Source organism: Podarcis liolepis (assembly GCF_965112155.1).
Source record: "Podarcis liolepis genome assembly, chromosome: 4".
Classification (NCBI taxonomy): domain Eukaryota; kingdom Metazoa; phylum Chordata; class Lepidosauria; order Squamata; family Lacertidae; genus Podarcis; species Podarcis liolepis.
In genome coordinates this window covers 61,822,320-61,843,627 of record NC_139558.1, presented here as the reverse complement: position 1 = coordinate 61,843,627, position 21,308 = coordinate 61,822,320, and the positions used below count along the sequence as shown (strand labels likewise).

Sequence of the window (21,308 nt, the reverse complement as noted above, 5' to 3'; positions counted from 1 at the left end):
TTCCAAAGTCTCTTATAAAACAGATCTTCTGAGCCATTTGTTGTACCAGTATGATCAGCCATCTGATCAGCCATTTTCAAGATGAAAACCAACTGTTTCCTAATATATTTACTGAAATGGGTTCACAGGAGGATGAAGATGTGTTCAGAGGCATGGGAAACAGGTTTTATTAGGAAAGGTTGAAGGAATTGTGTATGCTTAACACAGAGAGAAGAAGTTTGAAGGGATACACAAGAGCTCTCTTTAATTACTTGAAGACCTTGCACATAGGAGAGGACAAGATTTAAGGAGTTTAAGTTGCAGTAGACTGGACTTCCTTTTAAATATTAGGTACTTACCTTCTCCTTGCACAGCTGCCTAAGTTTGTTACTTGTCACTGGGGCTAACCTGCATTTTCAGATTGGGTCTCCCTCTTGCTCACTGAGCAGGATTCTTGGTAGATTGCCATAAATTTATGGCAAAAAAAAAGTATGAAGGTGCCTGAAACTACCATAGACTTTGACCAAGGTTTGTGCAAGAGAAGCACTGCTTGTGCAATGGGAGGTGGTAGAGCTCCTTATCATTATCCTGTTGCCTGCTACGATGTAAGATATCAGCAAAGAAGTACAGTGGTACCTCGGGTTACAAACGCTTCGGGTTACAAACCCTTCAGGTTACAGACTCCACTAACCCGGAAGTAGTACCTCAGGTTAAGAACTTTACCTCAGGATGAGAACAGAAATCGTGCGGCAGCAGCGGGAGGCCCCATTAGCTAAAGCGGTACCTCAGATTAAGAACAGTTTCAGGTTAAGAACAGACCTCCGAAATGAATTAAGTTCGTAACCAGAGGTACCACTGTATACAGGATTAGCTTGGTGTCATATCCCCTAATACATAGTTCAGCACATAGTTCAGAAAACAAAATAAAAAGCAATTTAGAACCCCAATCACACATGGTTGACTATTGTGTGGAAGCCCATATGCATAGTAAACATCAAGCTGAATGCACATACATTGCCATGTGAGGCTGATTGGGTGCATCACATAGTGGTTGGATTCAGCAGGTGTAGACTAATTTCCTCCACATATGAAGGAGAATGAACAAAGAGGGCTTAATTTAACTGCCATTGAAATCTGATGGGAAACGTTTTGATTGTGCCATTTGTTGGTTGCTGGCACCTGTCTGTCTTGGGAGACAATAGAGGAATGTGCCTTTAGGGGTAAAGTCAAACCATTGGAGAGTTACAGTTGTAACTGTAGAGACTGGTATGGGATAGACATGTTTTGTTGCAGCCGGGGCGGATGAAGCCATCCGGTTGTGCTGCTGCAGATGCACCATGGCATTTTTTCTTTCTGTGCTCTTCCCAGCGGCCATTGTGCCATTATAAATCAAAATTCATGTTTGGTTACTGTTTGGTTTAACAAACCATGTCTGCTGTGTGTTATCTATAATTGAATTTTATTTTGTCTGTTATATTTTCACATGCATACTCTGCTTTGAAACGCTTGCTAGTAATTTTAAAATATTACAAGAAATCACCATAAAACAACCCAGACATCATTTACTTGCTACCCTTTAATTATCTTTCTTCACTATTATGAATATTATTTCAAATTATTACAGTGTTATACTAAACTATCTGCAAAGAAAGTAGGTACATGCAAAACATTTTGGTAACTAAACATCAGATCTTAAATAAAATCAGCAATGAACCATAAAATACTGTTTCCTTTCATTCTGTTTGGTCCACTGAAAAAGAACATCTGTACCATCATATTTACTGCAATTTTCCACCCTAGCAATTATTCACATGAGCAAAGATCATGTGCAGTGTTAGATACCAGGATAAAATTCAGCCGAGTTTCTGTTGAGGTAGGTAATTTAGTGGAAAAGCCCTGATTAGGCAAAATTTGCCAAAGAGTGTTTTAGATGATTCACCTGGGGTTTTTATTTTGTCAAAAATAATATATTGTGCACATAAAAATATGTTACCAAATATATTGTTAAGAAATTTTAACTGATTTTTTAATAAAAAACATGTTAGCATGATGTATTTTTCTGTGCAGATGAATGCAAAAAAATTAGCAACATGTTGAAGGATTTTTGAGAAATGTATTGTCTAGCTGCCCATTAAAAAAATATTTTTAGCACATTCACACTTGAAAATACTGTAATTGTTTTCGTAGTGTTGTCTCAGTCAGATTGATGTTAGGTGTTCTTGACAATGTGGCACATTGCCTTTAACTAAACATATATGTGACACGCACACATGCACACACGCAGTGTACAATATTATTGATCCTATCTATGAGGCCAAGTCCAAAGAATAGCTTTGGGGGAGTGCTTTTCAGCTCCCCTGGTAGTTATGCTATGGAGTGCCATGCTATATGAAGCCTTGAGAGTGACCATTGAGAAAGTTGAGGCAAGTTGTCAGTATTCTGATGACACTCAACTCTATTTTTCCATAACATCTTAAATATCAGGCAAGGCTAAGCACATCATAGAACAGTGCCTGGATGCTGTGGTAGATGGCTGGATGAGAGAGAATAAATGGAGCTTGAATCCTGGCAAGACAAATTTATGTGAGTGAATAGTCTGACAAATCAGTCAGTTGCCTTCTCTGGATAGGGTTGCACTCTCTCTGAAGTAGCAGGCATGCATTCTGTGGGTGCTACTAGATCCAGCTTCATCACTGGAGGCCTCGGTAGCTAGAAACACTTTTTATCAGTTTTACCTGTGGATAATTGTGACCATTCCTGGACCAGGGATAGCTTGACCACAGTAGTCCAGGCATCTGTAACTTTCAATAGTAGGTTACTGTGATACACTTTATGTGAGTCTTCCCTTGTGCTGGTCTGGAAACTGAAGTTAGTGCAGAATACCAAAACACAATAGCTATCAACAGTGAGATCTTCTGTTCAAAGATCTGCATCAACTGCTGATTTGTTATTGTACCAAATTCAATGATTTTCTATTTTTATATGAAGCCCTTAACAGCTTGGGAATGGTTTACTTGAGGGATCTCCTTGTCTCCATACATACCTGCTTGACTGCTTTGGTCGACATAATTTGAAAGTGTCATATAATGTTCATTCCATATTTGTGAGGGTTAGTCTTTTAGTACAGCAGCACCTATGCTTTGGCATTAAGCAGGCTATATTGTTTTAGAGCCTTTCTGAGAACCATTTTTATTTCAGAAAGCCTACCCAGACATAGGATTTAGTTAGATATATTTGTTTTTTTACAAGTTTTGCTGATTGTATTTCTATGTTATTGATAATTCTTTTATTATGCACACCACTCAATATATTTTTATCATTAAGCAGCCTATAACTATTCTGAATAAATAAATATATTTCTGTACACAGGGGTTGTTGTTTTTAAACAAATGACTGAATTACCATAGTTTGGGAAGCCTGCCATATCATCTACACATACATCATCTCTGAATTAAGCACCTGAAAATGTCTTGTGCCTTCCTTTCCATAGAATTCTTACTCAGCTTGTAAACTTCCAGTTTCTTTGTATGTTCACTTGGTTTCCAGTTCTGTTGGTAAATAAATATCTTAATATAATTGTTTCAATGAACAATATACGAATGTGTGAATATACAATGTGATATTGTTGGTATAACTCCCCAATTAAGACTATTTTTACCCACAATGAAGAAGCATTTGCAGGCAGCTTCAGAAACATTTTTGCTGAAGACTTTTTAATTCAGTAGGTATTTATTGTACCATACACATTACCATTTATTTTTCTTTGAGCTTAAACAGAGTTATGAATGTAAATAAATACTAATCAATAGGAACTCTGTTTTTATTATTTAACTGGGAATTTATGTACAACCCGAAAGCAACTTGCAGCCAGTTCAGAGGATGATTAGGTTTAACCTTGCTCCTCCACCAGCTAGATTGGCTTACACTCTATCAGCAAGGGATTTAAATTTACTCTGACACATTTTAATTGGCGTTTGTGCAACATGTACACACAGATGCTGAATTCATTGAGAAATCCTGAGTGCCATCTGTTTAACTAGATTTGCCCTCTATTAAAATATATAATAAAATAAGGCTACGTCCTTTTAACGCTTAGCCATATATTTATCTTGCTGATATTTCCAAATGTCACATTAATAGCAGAATACAGTGTGCTTCATATTAATTGCTGGGTTTAATTAAAAGGAACCTTATTTTACTTGCCCTTTGTGACATTTCTACTGTTACATGGTCAGGCGTGTTCTTTTTAACGTGTGTTTTTTTAAATAGTGGCTGAAATAAATGCTGCCAATGTAGGTCAGCACTGCAAAGTAACAAACCTTTTTATTCACTTCAATCTGCTGCTAAGATGAAGGAAATGTTTGTAATGGTATATACACTCATGCATATGTATATGTTATTTATGTAGGTGAGAATCAGAGAGATCTCTTAATTGCTTTTATGCTCATTTGAAATGTATTGTGATGCCATGTCCTTTGCCAACAGCCCACTACGTCCCAACTGCAAGGGTTTGGAAGAAATAGGCTTAAGGATCCATTCAAAGCTAGGAATCACATTAATGAAATGGGAATGGACTTTGCATTGCTTCAATAAATCATCCATGCTATATTTTAATGTAAGGGAAAAGCTATTGGACTACAATCCACAACATCAGAATGGTCAACCAGGGCTCATTCTATCATATCAGTCTAGATTAGTCCAAATTTTAACGTCTTAGCTTTTAATATTGAGCCATTTAGGAACAGAATCACAGGAAATAGGCCCCACTGGATATTCTGACCTCAATCCACTAAATTTAATATTCCAGTGTTCTTCATGTTTCCATTTTTAGGGCTGTCCCTAGTGCAGTTAATTTCCATCCAATTATTGTTATCGTTAAGATACAGCTGACAGTGTACAGTGTGCTTTAAATAGTTTTGCAAAGAAAACAAATAGGATCCTGGCCCCAAGGGAGTTTACGGTGTAAAACTGACATTACAGAAGACTAGAGAGGAGAGAGAGAGAGAGAGAGAGAGAGAGAGAGAGAGAGAGAGATATGAGGGTAGCAAGGAATAGAAATAAGCAAATGAAGCTTCACTTAAACTTCTTATGTAAACTTGGTTACTTCTTATGTAAACTTGGTTACAACTGAGAATGCAAATTAAAGAACTTCAGGGAAAAACTGGTTTGTGGATGCATTTTCATGGGGAGACAGGAAGGAGGCTCATGTCCATATTCTAAGACAGTGTTCCATGCATTGGAGAGCACAAGGGAAAAAGAATAGTTGTGTTGGAGACCAAAGAACCTTTGGATATCTGAGCTGGAGGTAGGTTGGAGGAATGGTAGTTATGAATGGGGATATAATGGGATAGAGTAGCTATCTACACCAGTGTGGTGTAGTGGTTAAGAGCGGTAGACTCATAATCTGGTGAACCAGGTTCGCGTCTCCGCTCCTCCACATGCAGCTGCTGGGTGACCTTGGGCCAGTCACACTTCTTTGAAGTCTCTCAGCCCCACTCACCTCACAGAGTGTTTGTTGTGGGGGAGGAAGGGAAAGGAGAATTTTAGCTGCTTTGAGACTCCTTCGGGTAGTGATAAAGCGGGATATCAAATCCAAACTCCTCCTCTTCCTCCTCCTCCTCCTCCTCCTCTTCTTCTTCTTCTTCTTCTTCTTCTTCTTCTTCTTCTTCTTTCTAATATGTAGCTGCTGCTTATCATTCGTCAATTGTTTTCTGTACTTTACATCACCTTGAATACCAAGCAGCTTTCTTTAATGGAGATATTAGATTAGGCCCCTTTTTGAAGCAGAAATCTCATGTACCACAGCATAATGTTCATGGGGGATCAATAGTTTCTGCATTCCCTACATCAAAATATATACACAGAAAGCTTAATAGATTTTAAATATGTATATTGTTTACTTTTGTTAATGTTTAATTGTTTTGAAATTATTATCTGTGTTTTTAGCAGTTCTCCCCCCACCCCCTGGTAAACCGCCTTGATGCCTATCAGGGGGAAAGGCAGGATATACTGTAATAATGTGCAAGGGGGAGAGCTTTGCCTTCCCCAAGAAGTAAGGGATACTCACATGCAGAGACATTTTGATGTAGGTATTCTGACAGGATAGTTGATGCCTTAAATTTAAGTAGTCCTAGATGCCTTAAATTTAAGGCCACTAAGGTTGCAGTAAGCCCTATTGAATTCAGTTGGACTTCTTCACTTATGTGAAATAGGGCTGTGTTTTAAAAAATTAATAATCTTTAACAAATCTTGAGAGATACATTGTGACTCTTAACTACGAAATTGGATACCACCTATTGCAACTCATTTGTATTGTTCTCCAAGAACAAAGTAGCAGATGTTAGTATTTACATATTAGAATGGTAAGGTTTCTACAACATCCTGGTGATAACTTTGCTAATGTTAGTTGTTAGAAATAAACATGTTTCACCTTTTCATTTCTCTCTCTCTCCATGGTAACTCAGATTTAAATAATAATAATTCACTTGAATAACATGTAATTTGTCTTGCTAGATGATACTGAACTTAGAGCTTCAGTTTCAAAGGAAAGGTTAAGTTACCATGGATATCTTTTCTCTTTGAACTAGGTTGTTGAGATCTCATCTTGGGAACAAAGGTTGTGGAAATAGGCATGGAAAGAAAAACTCCTATGGCAGCTAATCTTTTTTACTTCATGCTGTTTGTAAAAATACCGCCTTACCAGAATGCAGAGATACAAATGGCTAGGCCGCTAAGAACAGTTATTGAAAAACTGAGGCTGCAATCCTGTACACCAGGTATGGGCAGCCTTTTTGAAGTTGAGGACCACAATCACTCAGCACAAGTGGCCTAGGTGATCTATAACAATGGCTGGAAACACTCCCTTTTCCCCTCTCTTTCCCCCCATTTCCCCCCATTCACATTGTCTCTTACACACATGCACATATTCTTTCACACCACTCATCCAGTTGCACAAATGTCAGTAGCATGTGTAAGTCTTGCTGAGTGCGTTTCCAACATGCTCCACTGGTTGTTTTTCACTCATTCAGTCAGCACACTTCCATGCATCTCATCGGTTATTTTGTAACTCTGCTGTCCCTGACCCCTCTATTCATTCACTTGATTTCATTTTGCACCTGTTGCCCTTGTCTCCGTACACATCAGTGCTTAATTTTCCTGATCACTCTTCCAACACCCAATTCAGCCACTGATCTCTTTAACTCTTATCACCTCCAACGCCATTTTTCAGTCCAAGAAGTAGCAGCAGACTTATTTTGTCCAATTAAAATTGTCTCCATTTCTTGATAAGATACCTGCCAGCTGCAATCTAACCACCACCACCAGGAAATACTGAAAAAAAGAACAACAGGGAAATGTGTGAGTCCAAACAACAGAGAACGATGCCTAGGGTGTAATAGCAAGGAATGCTCTGGACCTCTACCCAGCAAGCTCTGTGACTAGGTCTCTCTGAGCTCACATTCAATGGCTAGTCTCTGTTGAGTTACTTTTTCTTTGCATTAGTGGCAGCTGCAGCTGCATCACAGTTACCAGCTATGCAATCAAGTGCCTGAACTAATGTGAGATTCCTGGGGGCATAGGAAGCCACATAGTATGAAACTGAGGGCTGTGGGTTTCACACCCCTGCTATGCACACTGTCTGGGAATAAATCACCTAGAATTTAATAGGGACTGTTTCTGAATAGGTAAGTATAGGATGGCACTGTAAAATAGTGTTTTCACATTGGTAGTACTGGATGAAATAGAGCTTTCGCACTGATATTTCTCTCCTTAATTAATAAGAAAAATTAGTGCCTAACATTTAATTACTTATTATTAGCATTTCCAATCTTCCAGTCCAGAAGAATATTAATAGTCCATTTTGCCCTTTCCCCTCTGCCTTTCTTATTCAGTCTAATTTTTTATTGTCTACCTGAGTTTTTTCTTAGCTCGTTATTCAGTTGGAACAGGCATAGTTGTGTGTGTTACATGATATGTAGATTAATTTCCATTGTAGAATTCTTAAATTATTTATACTATTAGGGAATAACGTGCATTTCCATTGTTTATGGCAGTGGTGCTTCTCATTAAGATGCTTCATCTTTCTTTTAATTAAATCTCCAGATACTTTAATGTGACCTATGCTTTCATGATATGTGCACATAAACATTCAGTTGCTTCTGTTGATGACTGGATTTGTCTATTACCGATTAAGAATGATTTGACTTTCCATCATAAGATTTGGTTTATTAATGGATAATATAAATAGAATTGTGGTCATTTTGCCGTCTGTAAAGGAAACAAATTGCAATAGAGTGAAAGAAGCAGGCTGCAATAATTTTGTCATCTAAGAAAGTAGTGAATAAATCTCTCAGCTGATTTTCTTTCATTGGTACAAACAAAAAATAGGATAAAAATGATAATCTCCTGTGGGACTTTATCCAAAATGCTTGAATGCTACAATGGGTTGCTGATGTACAATAGTGTATCTGCTATGAGATCTGCTATAGTGTAACCTTTGAGACAAAGAGAAAATATTCTGCCAAAAAAATGTACAAAGCATTAGATAAAATTTAATTTTTTTCAGTCCTACGCAATACAAAATTTCATCCTTTCATATAAGAATATGCAATTTTTTATTTATTGTAAGAATTTCACAGAAATGGATAAAAAGACAATAATAAATACTTAACACATTTAATTATCTGTTCTGGCACGTTTCCTGATATTGATGTCCAGCTTACACTTTGGTAGTTACCCTGGGTCTTCTTTTTCCCCCTTTTTTGATGATGGGGACAATATTTGCCCGTCTCCAGTCTGCAGGGACCTCCTCTGTTCTCTGTTCAAGAATTCTCAAAGATTATATAGAGGCTTTGAGATTACATATGCAAGCTCCATTAGTATGCTTGGGTGCAGCTCATCAGCCCCTGGAGATTTGAATTAAAAGTAGCTAGGTGTTCCCTTACCACCTCTTTTCCTATCTTGGGCTGCATCTCCCTCCTTGCATGGTTTATTTTGATATCACCAGGATTCTGTATGTTCTATACTGCAATAGATGTGAGCCATCTGGAATCAATATTCCAGATAGTAGTTTGAAATAGTGCAATCATATTCAATATTTTGGTCACTCTGCCTTTATTGAAACTGTCCTGTGCTACTGAATGCTGCATACAGACGTATTTTATGCTTTGAATCATTTAGCTGTATATTTATTTTGAAAAACAGACAATATATTTTCCTTGGTACAGTGAATGGATTCATTCTGTAAGCTGAAACTGAATAGATCTGTGTGTAACGGGGGGGGGGGGGGGAGGAATCCGCTACCACAAGCTCCCTGTAAAATATTTCTTTGGCTATAATTTCAAACTATAATTTCAAACTATTACAATATCCCCTGTTGTGTTTCTTGCATGTACCACCTCATTTATATGTTCTTTGTGTGTTCTGCTCCATTGTCAGTGGAAATGATGAGATGAGATTGCTCTGTGGTCTTTCAGCAGGACTCAAATCAGTACTTCTTTTGGACACACAGTTGTAGTCAGAAGCTCTTTAGTGTATTTGAATGTTGGTCATCATTTTGTTTATATCATTACAGTAGTAAATACTGTAGATTCCATAGTTACTTATTATTATTTTTAATTCATTCATTTTTACTTTTTAAAGAAAGTAGTTTAAGTAAAAATATCTCTCATCAAAATGAGACGATACCCAGATTTCTAAGCTGAGAGTTGTATCCAATGTTCCATCAATTGAACATCTCCCCCTATGACCCCCCCATACCTGCTCTGGGGGTTTCCCCCAATCATCCAGAGCAGGTTTGGGAATGGGACAGGGTGAAGAGAAGGAGGATATTTTGTTGCACTACCACTAATCCTTGGATTGCACAAATATTCCATTGAATACTGCCCTGTATACATTCTAATAGTGTTGTAATGCTTATTTTTAATACAGCACTATAAACCAACTTGTACTATTTATTCATTTATTATATTTATATCCTACTTTTCAGGAGGGATGGAATCCCCTAAAGCTGCTCGCAGCAGTTAAGATTTAATACACAGAACTGATGCAGACTTGCACATAAATAAAATTAGGATACTGATCCTGCCGTTAGGTTTACAAACAAATAAGTAATGACATACAAGGAAAGGTGAGTAAAGAGAAACTGTAAAGGAGTGAGATCAGTTTGACAGTGCTGTAAGAAAAAGTGAGCTGATTCACTCCTAAAATATATATCCTGTTCTTTGCATGCCAATAAGCATTGTGAACATTAAATCAGATATTTGCGTTGGACCAAGCTAGTCTTGCCTTCCTGGTTTTTCTGCTAGGCTGGAGGTAAGATTGGCCCTTCATAAGGCTTTCTTCCCTCATTTTTATGGTCACAGAGCAATGTAGTTGGAACAGTATCCAACCTGGTGATAACAGAATAATTGATGTTCATTCTGTAGCCAATAGCTGGATGCAAGCTAGTCCTGTAAAGCTTAATACACATTTTAAAAGGATTAGGAAAAAATAAGAAATTTAAGTAAGGTTTAGAGAAATTTAAGAAGCAGTATCAATGGTTGTTAAACATTGCAGCTGAAACTGAACCTCGGTGCACAGAAATTGATTTTAGGGTTCTGTGATAGATGTCTTGTGAACATCCTAAGAGGCTTCTGTTCCTGAAATCTGCACATTTTTATTCAGCAAAAAACAGGAAAATGGTGGTTCCCGCTGTTGTCTTAATATTTCTACTCAATGCCACCAAGAGCATCTTACAAAAATGGAAATAGCAATATGGTAAATAACAATTAAAATGTGAAAACAACAGAGTAAAACAAATAATAGTTTGAAGCAGCAAGCATTAACATCATTAGCAAACTATTGTTACAAAGGCTGCTTGCCACACACACCCCATCGCTGCCGAGTGGTGCACAAGATTCTAGAGGGTTCCAGGTGTTAACCCACTGTTGTGTTTCCATTGAGAATCAATACATGGTGGAGGCAGTAGTGTCTTTAAGAAATATGGCTTAATAACACGTATTTACACCTTAGTATAAATGAAGGGGGTGCAGATCCTACAGCACTGTCATTTCAAGAACAGCTTGCTCTTCATAGAAGAAGAAGAGGAGGAGGAGTTTAGACTTGATATCCCGCCTTTCACTCCCCTTAAGGAGTCTCAAAGCGGCTAACAATCTCCTTTCCCTTCCTCCCCCACAACAAACACTCTGTGAGGTGAGTGGGGCTGAGAGACTTCAAAGAAGTGTGACTGGCCCAAGGTCACCCAGCAGCTGCATGTGGAGGAGCGGGGAAGCAAACCTGGTTCAGCAGATTACGAGACTACCACTCTTAACCACTACACCACACTGGCTCCCTTCGTAGCATAGGCTGCTTCATAGCAGCCCAGCATTGCAGATACAGCCATTATAAGTACCATCCCTTTGTTCCTGCTTCCCAGCCAGCTCTAAGGGCTGGTGCCCTTCAGCCACCACATGGCGTTCTTCCTACTTGCTTGTTCCCAGAGAAACCTCGCTCCAAGCAACTCCTCCCCATCCATCTGCCACACCAGGCCTAGTTTTTAAAAAGGCACAAATTTTCATTTGAGCACAGTTTCTCCACATTTTCAATCCTCAACCTTTCTGTGTCCATGGTAACCATGACAACTCTGCACAGACCCAGGAATATCTCTATGATGGGTCATCCTTTTGTCATTTTAATGATCTCTATCCCAAATGTAGCTTGGAATGTGTATTCCCACTGGCTTGAAATCCTCCCTTCAATACTCCAAATATTTATTAGTTTCTGATATTCACTAACAGACTCTGGTACTCCAGCTATAACACTATTTGTAAAGTATGGTTACCCTGCTTGTCAGCTGAAAAAGGCTCCCAGAGCAGCTTACAGTGATCAATAAGCAGACTATTTTTGCCCTCAGGCTTCCAGTCCAAAAGACACAATACAAAAGGAAGAGAGGGTTAAAGCAAATTCAGGTGCTTTTCTCTAGTTCTTTTGGCAGGGAGGGATAAGCAAGCCCTCTGCAGCTGTTCCTTCTTTGGCTGGCAGATGGGGCCACTTGGTTTCCTCCTTGCCATAGGAGGAACAACTTTCCAGTGTCCCTTAAACCATGGCAAAGGCTAGAATGATGTGCCCTTCAGCCCTGCAATTACAGAGCAACTGTTCGAATAAAAATATTCTCCATTTCTGCCTAAAAGACAGAAGGAAATCAGGTGCATGTCCACAAGATTGACTACCTTGATTGATCACTATGTTTTCTTTTATATCTAATGTTGGATTTGCTCTTTGCTTTTGCCTTTTCTTACTCTTCTATTTCTGCCTTCTGCTTCAGCCATTAAATACCAGCTGAAAACTTTTCTATTCTGCCAGGCCTATGTAGCCAAATAAGAATACATCTTTCCACAATGGTTAATGGATGTCTGGTTTCAGTCTTTTTTATATGGTTTTAATTTTATGGTTTTATGTACTTTTGTTGCAAATGGCTTTGATATATTTTGTGAAATGGCGGTATATATTTTTATAAAATAAAATATTTACAGTGTTCCGAAAACGCATTGCTTTGCAATTGTGGGTATTTATCTCCATAAATTGATTAAAAATTTGACCAATTTCTTCTAAATTGTACAGAATCTTAAAATGATAGTCACAGAAGAGCATAGAGCTGAAGTTCTCCCAAACAGCCATCAAAAGTTACTTGCGTTAAAGAAAGCAATGATTTTTCTATGTCAACATTTTACATGGCACAATTTAAACTTTAAAAATTAAATTGTTCCACTTAAGTTATATACAGTACCACAGTGGAGAAAGAGCTGTTTTTTTAAACATAAGGTTTATAGGCTATATGAGTTGAAAACGTCATTCAAAAATTATTTTTGCGCCTGTTGACCGATAATTTCTTCTACAATGGCATCATTTCTCAGTTCTGCTCACAGCAGCTGCCCAAAAAGAATTGACCTCAGATTATAGTAGAAGGGGGACAAGAAATACAGTGGTTTGTGATTGCTTGTGATAATAATGAGAACTTTGGTAGAAATATTTTGATAGGAAAATGGCACAGCCAGAAGTATGGATGTTGAGGCCAAATTGATCAAAAGTTGCAAGGACCTTTTGATTCCAAATATTAGATCTCAGAGTAAGGAAAATAATCCAATGACTTGGGAGCAGAGCCAAGCACAAATTAGGAAATGCTACTTTTTTGGGCACCAGCATTTGGTGCCTCATAGGACATAGCTGTACTTGACCAATAAGATGCTGGCTAGCTGACAATGACTGTAGATCAGTGAAAGAAGGATTTCTTTTTTCTTGTTTCACATCTTCCCTCCAGGGAGAACAGTAAGAACTGCAATTGAGACTGCAGCATGGAGCTTTATGTCATTAGCATTGTGCAGTCTGTCTACCTTCCTTTGTATCGTTCTGCTGGTGAAGGCATGGGAATGCTAATGAGGTTGAGGTATGACAGTAAGGTTTGTTCTCTCACTCTCATCCCCTGCCTCTGAGCTGTTATAAAAACAGGGGGGAGGGAGGGGGAAAGAGGGCTGGAGGCAGGGGGTCCAGATGGCATCTGTCAGCGGGTGGAATTGATCCTGTGGTCCAACAGTTTTGAACACACATTATATTAGGTTGGGTTGTTAATAGTCAAGTACATCTCAGCATTCTGTGCCTGGATTTTGTGAGGTTGTTGCTTATAATTATTGGTGTTTAAATCTTGAATGGATGTTTTAATGTAATTTCAAACTATCCTAAATAAGTCAGAGGGCAAACAAAAATTTACTAGTATAAGCAATGTAAGCAAACCATTCTAACCTCATAAATAAAGCTCTTTAAAATGCCTGATAGCCAGTTCTGATGCCACCTTTGTGATGTCAGAGCTGTGGCCAGCTATCCTATGGCACGAGAAGGAATTGTATCAGGCACTCTTCCAGAGTGATGCAGGAAATTGCTGCAGCTTCCATACTGTTTAAATGACATAATGAGGCATCCCCCCTCCAGTTGTATGCACTTTCCCCTTTTTAAGTGGAAATTGATGTTGCCTCATTCTTATCTAAGGAAACCTAGTTATTCACCGAGCTCTGTTTCTTTTCAAAATGAAGAGTAAAGGGAGTGTCCTAGAATTTTAATGAAGAAAATTGTTCATGTCAAATCCCATCAAGATTTTAAGTGATCTAAAATACATTTAAACAAACTTTGAAAGGAGGGTGCCTTTTAGAAAGGAATGCTACAATAAATTGGCATAGTAATATGATGTTCTTATGCTTGCTTGATCACTTTGTAAAGTGAAACATTGATATATTCTATACATTGATATAGAATAAGGTATGGATAACTTTCCAGCAAAAAGGAAATCCTGCTATAAGACATGGGTAAGTAGCCTGTGGCCTTCCAGGTGCTGTTGGACTGAAGATGTTGGTGGAAGTGACTGACCAGGAAGATATACTATGATTGTGGTGGATGGCTCAATGAAATATTTGAGCCAATGTTTAGCAGCTAATGAAGGAAGGTGTATGCTGAGAAGGAAGTGAAAATAGGATGGAGGATATGCTACCCGCCAGTGTTGTTGGATCACAACTCCCATAATCCCTGACCAATGGTCATGCTGGTTGGAACTGATGAGAATGGGGGTCCAATATCTGGAATATCAGAGTTTTCTGAAATACTGTGTGCAGTTCTGGTCACCATGCCTCACCATGGAAAAGATGCAGAAAGGTGCAACATAAGATGCCGCCTTGTATTGCATCAGCTTCTTATGGCAGCGTCTCCTGCTCCTTTTCCGTTCTCCTGTAGCCACTATGAGCCACTGCTGCAGCAGTGGCCATGGAGAGGCAATGGGCTGCTCCCTCGTAGCCACAACTGCCGCAGCTTCCACCATGTGACAGCACTGGCAGGGGAAATAGAGATAGTCTGGGATCAAATCAGAAGCTGGGATAGCTTTTGTAATTCCAGGACTGTTCCTGGAAAATCAGAAAACTTAGAAGGTATTGTGTTTGGACACCAAGTAATAGAGGGGAATCTCTGGGTCCTAAAAATCTGGCATTTCCTTCTTTGATTTCAGTGTACTTCTATTTCTGCTTCTGTTTCCATTCTAGCAAGCATAATGCACAATCAAAATGTTTTTGGGTGAATTACATAATGTCACATCTGATTCTAACTTCATAATTTATTGTGGTGTGGGATCATTGAGCTATGGTAACTTCCAATGCCATCAGTAAGAGCTGTTTTAAAAAATGTCATACATTTTAGACTTAAAAACTTAAGTGTAGGTGGCCTCTTAAAGACTTGCCAATGGAAGCCAATGGATTGAAATTAGCTGTTTTGGCAATGCAAGGAAATTCTCCATCTCTACTTTTTCCAGCTATAATTTGTCTGATTTAACTGAAAATAGGCCTTACTGGCTAGAGCTCTAAGCAGGAGCACTTCAGACTGAAATAGTCACTTGTTTTTTTCATATTTTAGTTTCTTGCTTTCCAAACAATTTTTCATTTACCAAATGAGAGACACATGCTGAAAATTTAGCCTTGGATAACTAAAGGAACATACTGTACTGGATTATGAAGTATGCTACTAATACATTTTCAAAAGGAAATGCATGCTCAGATTACTTTTGAGACTCAATGTATAAAGGACAGGGAAGAAAATTGCTTTTTCAGCAAGAGAAGCAATCCTTAAATTTATAGCTTTATGTTCGATTGCCAGGGCCCGAAGCAATCCCAAACTATGTATCCCTTTTACAGTGTAGAAATAATTCCATGACTGCTATCTTGGAGTAATCTCTAGTGGATTACATTCTGTTAACTTTTCATTATGTAATGTTAGAGCCAAAATAATTAATAGTAAATGGGGGAGGGGGAATTGCTTTATCTATTCCAAGTCCTTTGATGTCCTCTTAAGGCTGGTTAACTGGTAAAATGTTCTCAGTTTACAGACAAGGTAATACACTTGTAAGATAGACTTTATCCTAACAAGTAGAAAAATTACTCAAGTAATTTGCTCTTATTAAGCTGGTATTGAAATTCTTTGTTGCTTCAAAGGTGCTAAAAAAAAGTAAAAATCCAAGCAGATATTTGAGGAGTTTTCATCTTAGGTTTTATGAGCTTCCCCAGACATGAAAGGCCCTTGAGATTTGTAAAAACATTTAATTAGATTTTTTTAAAAATCCCTTTATGGTGAGATCCTTTCAAAATATGTCTTCACTTTAAACTTCTGATATAATCTTAACTTAATAAGACTGTCCTTACGTACAGCTCTGTTCCTGACTCCAAACAACTCTGAAATGATATAAGAGCACATTTTAATGCAGTAAATATTACATTGCTGGGTTTTGTTTTGTTTTGTTTTGTTTTGTTTTGTAGTCTTTTGTTTTCCCTGGTGTATTCCCAAGTTGTGAGGGGCCACTTACCTTTGCAGTCTAAAGGATCATTTGTGACCTGGCATGCTTTTCTCTTGGGGTGACACATTGTCTGTGTCTGTCTTTGTCACTTTTTCACATCCAGTATTGGAACTGCAGGCAGATAAGAGGCTGAAACGCCACAGTAAAGATATAAAACATAAAATAATAGTGTCCCTATGAACTTTAGTTTGCAAAATTAGGTTTATTTCTCTTTGTACTATTCTCATCACACTATTTTCCGAGATTTTGAAAAGCCTGTGAGGGGCTTTCACGCCCTGTATGGTTTTTTTTCTGTATGTCTAATAATTATCCGTTATTCCCTTCTTTTTAGAATACTGTATACTTGTACTGTTTTGCTGTCTTTATTTTGGTATGCCTTGATGTGTTTCACATGACAGGTGATATTTACATGTTTAAAAAATAAAATAAATTTAAGGAGCTTACCGTATTTTTTGCACCATAACACTCACTTTTTTCCTCCTAAAAAGTAAGGGGAAATGTCTGAGCGTGTTATGGAGGGAATGCCTACGGGTGGCATGCCTACGGATTTTCCTCCTCTAAAAACTATGTGCGTGTTATGGTCGGGTGCGTGTTATAGAGTGAAAAATACGTAAATAATCGTATATCAATCAAATATATATTCTTCTTCATGTCCTGGAAATAAACCCTCAGGAAGGAGCTGTGGAAGTATCTGTAGTTCAACCTTCCATTGCCCTCTTTAACAAAATGATTCTTCTCATTCAGAGTACTTGATGTTTAAAAATCCTGCTTCCTTATCACTGGTGCTCATTTTGATTTTACTTCCCTTATCTCTTTGCTTTTTTCAGTACTGCGTGATGACTTCAGGCAAAACCCTTCTGATGTCATGGTAGCAGTAGGTGAACCAGCTGTGATGGAATGCCAACCTCCAAGAGGCCATCCTGAGCCTACGATTTCATGGAAGAAAGATGGGTCCCCCCTGGATGACAAAGATGAAAGAATTACAGTAAGTTTGTAAAAGAACAAAAGCTGAAAATAGAATCTCACACTTGGCTGTGCACATTATAATGGGGCAAGTGGAGCATGCATACAAATAATTAGGGTATCTGCAGTTAGGCACCTGATGTTGCAGGAACTCTGATTTTGGGGGTTTCCCCTGTTCCTGCAAGTATATCTAGAGAAAACAAGTACACACATAGTTGTCGCATCCAGACTATAGAGTGAACTGCAATGCAGTGTAAGCTCTTCTTGGACAAAACAGAAGGAGGTAATTTTTGCCAATTTCCCCTCCTGCATCTCCCAGCACCATCAGAGCAGTTTTCAGGGGATGCAGAGTACTGTGGGGGAAGGAGAAGTCAGAAAAATAATCTCTTCCTCCAGTGCCACATGAGTTGAACTCCACTCACTGGAAGTCTAGATCCAACATGCAATTTGTTAATTCTTTACAGGGATGTTTCTTTTTCCTTTAAATCTTTGCAGCCAGTTATGGACAGGCTCAACTATTATGGTCCTGTGGTTAATTGTTTCCATTCGCAGTGATACATAGGATAACCGCAGCAATTCTGTTGCAGGAAAAAAAACAACTAAGCGTGCAGGGTTTTGACCTCGCTGTAGAGTTTTGAACTAAAAAAAAAAAGAAGATGCTCTCCTGAACTTGATTTTGCAGTGTTACAATGAAACAAACCCTTTTGCCTTTTTAAAAGTTTTGCCAACTGATGGATAAGTGATAAGAAAAGTTAGCAAAAAAAGTAACGAGAAGCAGGACCATTAAATTTACTAGAGTGGGCTATATCATTTTAGACTGAAGGTGTACAAATAAAATTTTTTAATGCTTTCAACCTTAAAAAAAAAAAGTGTCTGCTAAGAAACACCCAGTTCATCATGAGGGATGTGTATCATGTTCTTGCTGTGCAAGAGGAAGTGTATTGTGTAAGGGAGAGCTTAAAAAAGTATGTCCCTTCTCTTGTACGTATTCTAAAGTAGCACTATCTGTTCTGCCATTTCAGAACTCTACAACTTAAATCCCACTCCATTCTGCTGTAAGCATAGCCAATTTAACAGTTTGCTGGAAGCAACCATGATGAACAAAGGATGAGAAATTAATTAATAGATTTGACTGGAACAGATCTTCCACTAGTCGTTTAATGCAAGACTGTTCATTAAAAGAGAAAATCAGGTGCTCCTATAAATTGGGTGCATGAAAAGATATTTGCATTATAATTCTGCTCTTCAGTAAGAATTAAATACAAGGAGACATATGGCATGTTTGCTTTCTTACATCTTTGGGAGCTAGGCACAGGGTACTTGTCATATATAACTCATCAAGTGCTCATGGTATGATGGCTGATTTTCATGCGATTCTCATGAACCTTCCATGTATATGACTTCTGTTTTGGAAAACTGACATTTATATTGGGACACATGTCTGAGATAATTTGCATGCTGTATCTAAACATTTACTTATTTATAAAAATATGTACCGCTATATTATAAAAAAATCAAAGTGGTTTACAACAGTATCAATATATAATAACACACTGAAATTTTAAATCAAAGACCGTCAACTAACTATTAGGAGCTTGGAGATTATGTAAGTAACAGGCCTTTTCTTAAGTACAGTGGTACCTTGGGTTACAGACGCTTCAGGTTACAGACTCCGCTAACCCAGAAATAGTACCTCGGGTTAAGAAATTTGCTTCAGGATGAGAACAGAAATCGCGTGGTGGCGGTGCAGCGGCAGCAGGAGGCCCCATTAGCTAAAGTGGTGCTTCAGGTTAAGAACAGTTTCAGGTTAAGAATGGACCTCCAGAACGAATTAAGTGCTTAACCCGAGGTACCACTGTAATCAATGCTTATCTCTATAATTTACTAAAGATGCCAGAGTTATCATCTGGAGGCAGCCGCCATTGGTTTCCCACAACAATTTCATCTAGCGTCTAGGCAAAGCCTCTGTCTTTCCAATAGAGTGGTCCTCCAGATGTCTCTAGAGATAGCTCAGTCAGTAGAGCATGAGACTTTTAAAATTAAGGTAGTGGATTTGAGACCCACGTTAGTGAAAATATTTCTGCATTGCAGGGGGTTGAAATATTGTCCTTGTGGTCCCTTCCAAATCTACAATTCTGTGATTCCTTCAATCCCAACCAGCCTGGCCCAATGATTAGGCATGATGAGAAGGCCACAGGCTTCCTACCCCTACTACAGTTTGTATTCAGAGATGAGTGTTACACCAGTTCCCTTCATTCCACCAGGTGTCAATATGTTGTTCTCCTTTAAAACTAAGCATTTCAGCTCACTGAAGCATTTTGCAAGCATTTTGACTTGGAGACTTCTAGCATTACCATGTAAACATTTGAAACATATAACCAGCCTCTTTCCAAATGTGTCTCGCATGTGTTTACCCTATGGTGTGGATAATAAAGCTGAGTTTAACTGCCAGTTCAGTCAGCTTCTGTCTGTGGAATGGGGTGGGGATATTTTGTCCTTCTCCTTAGGCAGCAAAATGTCTTACTAGTCCTTTGTGATTACAGATAGGTAGCCGTGTTGGTCTGCCATAGTCAAAATAAAAAAAATCCTTCCAGTGGCACCTTAAAGACCAAGTCCTTTTTGAGTTAACTTCCCAACAAAAGCAGGATGGTTTTTATTAATGTACTGGAATGGTGACACAATTTTGTTTCAACAAGGAGCTGTTAAGAATAGGCAAACCTGAGCTAGAATCAGACATTACTTTATTAGGAAGTAAGCACTATTAGAATTTATCTGAGATTAGAATTTATCTAAATAAAGCAGTGTTAGTATGGAAACCTTACAATTTCAAAAGGCTAAGGGGATAATCATCTATGTGATGGGCTGATGATCTAAAACTCACAGCAGGACTTTTGTGGAAGCAAGAAGCAAACAGCAGATAATGATGGAGAGAACTTGAAGAGACATATCCAAAATGGATATGAGATACTGCAAAAGAAGATCAAGCCCTAAACATAGTGGGACTTACTTATGAGAAAACATGCCTAAGATTTGGGTGGGTGCTAATAAATATAGAAATTTTAAGCAGCTTCAACATTTTCCTTCAATTATTTACTAAATTGGGAACTTTCTTGTTATAAAGCTTAAGTACTGCAGTGCTCACATGTTAATATAGTCTCCTATTTTATCAACTAAGGATGTGAAAACTGAGGAGTCAGAATCAGTATTAGAAAGAACCATATCCTATTTTGCAGTATGTTCCATGAACATCTACATTCTTTTAAAAACACATTTAATTGAGATGTTAATTAACTGCACCATTTAAGTGTAGCGGATGATGTGCATAAATGTATAATAAGCAAAATACTTTACACATACATTAAAAGCATCAAGATACAAAGAGATGACTTTCAGTTGGCTTCAAGAATGAAGGGTTTGGCCTAGGAAGCTGAGTTAAATACTGTGAATCCAATTTCGCCCCTTTTGCAATAACACTTGTTTTTCATTTCTTCACTTCTTTGCCATTTATATATCATGCTCATTTTAAAAAGAAAACCTTGATAAGTAATTTTTTTTATCATTGTGATTCTTGGCTTTTAAAAGCATGGAACTGTTCATCTCAGTTGCATGTATAGTTCAGATTTTGAATGGTTCAGATAAGTTGTAGCTCCATTTCTATTTTGCTTGATCCCCTAAATAGCACATCAGGAATTTGAAATGTTTTGTATGTATTGCCAAATTAAGTTTATGGACACAATTTTCTTTGGGAAAACAATATTGAAAATGAGCTGGAAAATTACTGTACAATTGCACCGTGGAAAGAATGACATTCAAAGTTTTTGTTCAATCAGCAATTATTTGTTTCCGTATTGGTAGCAGTAGTAAATTATTCCAAGACACAATTCAATCTTCCTGTAGAGTTTTTAAAGTTCTATTTTTCTTCATTTCAAAGTGAAATATCTTAAGTAGTTAGATGACAAAGGGTAAAAGAAATTGAAAAAGTCATTATGTATATCAGCCAAAAAGGATCTAT

The 21,308-nt window shown here is 37.9% G+C and overlaps 2 protein-coding genes across 5 annotated transcripts in view; one reads left to right on the top strand and one right to left on the bottom strand.

Annotated features, from left to right (window-relative positions):
* The window catches only part of ROBO1 (roundabout guidance receptor 1), a 571,660-nt gene that overhangs the window by 449,937 nt on the left and 100,415 nt on the right, over positions 1–21,308 (top strand). For all 4 annotated transcript variants that reach the window (XM_083498490.1, XM_083498489.1, XM_083498492.1 and 1 more), the window contains one exon: positions 17,161–17,318. In XM_083498490.1, the coding sequence (XP_083354616.1) occupies positions 17,161–17,318 (158 nt within the window). The remainder of the gene's footprint in view (positions 1–17,160; positions 17,319–21,308) is intronic.
* Positions 17,200–21,308, bottom strand: part of LOC310704788 (uncharacterized protein) — a 138,434-nt gene continuing 134,325 nt past the window's right edge. The window contains exon 4 of the transcript XR_014524984.1: positions 17,200–17,291. The gene's annotated coding sequence lies outside the window, so the exon portion shown is untranslated. The remainder of the gene's footprint in view (positions 17,292–21,308) is intronic.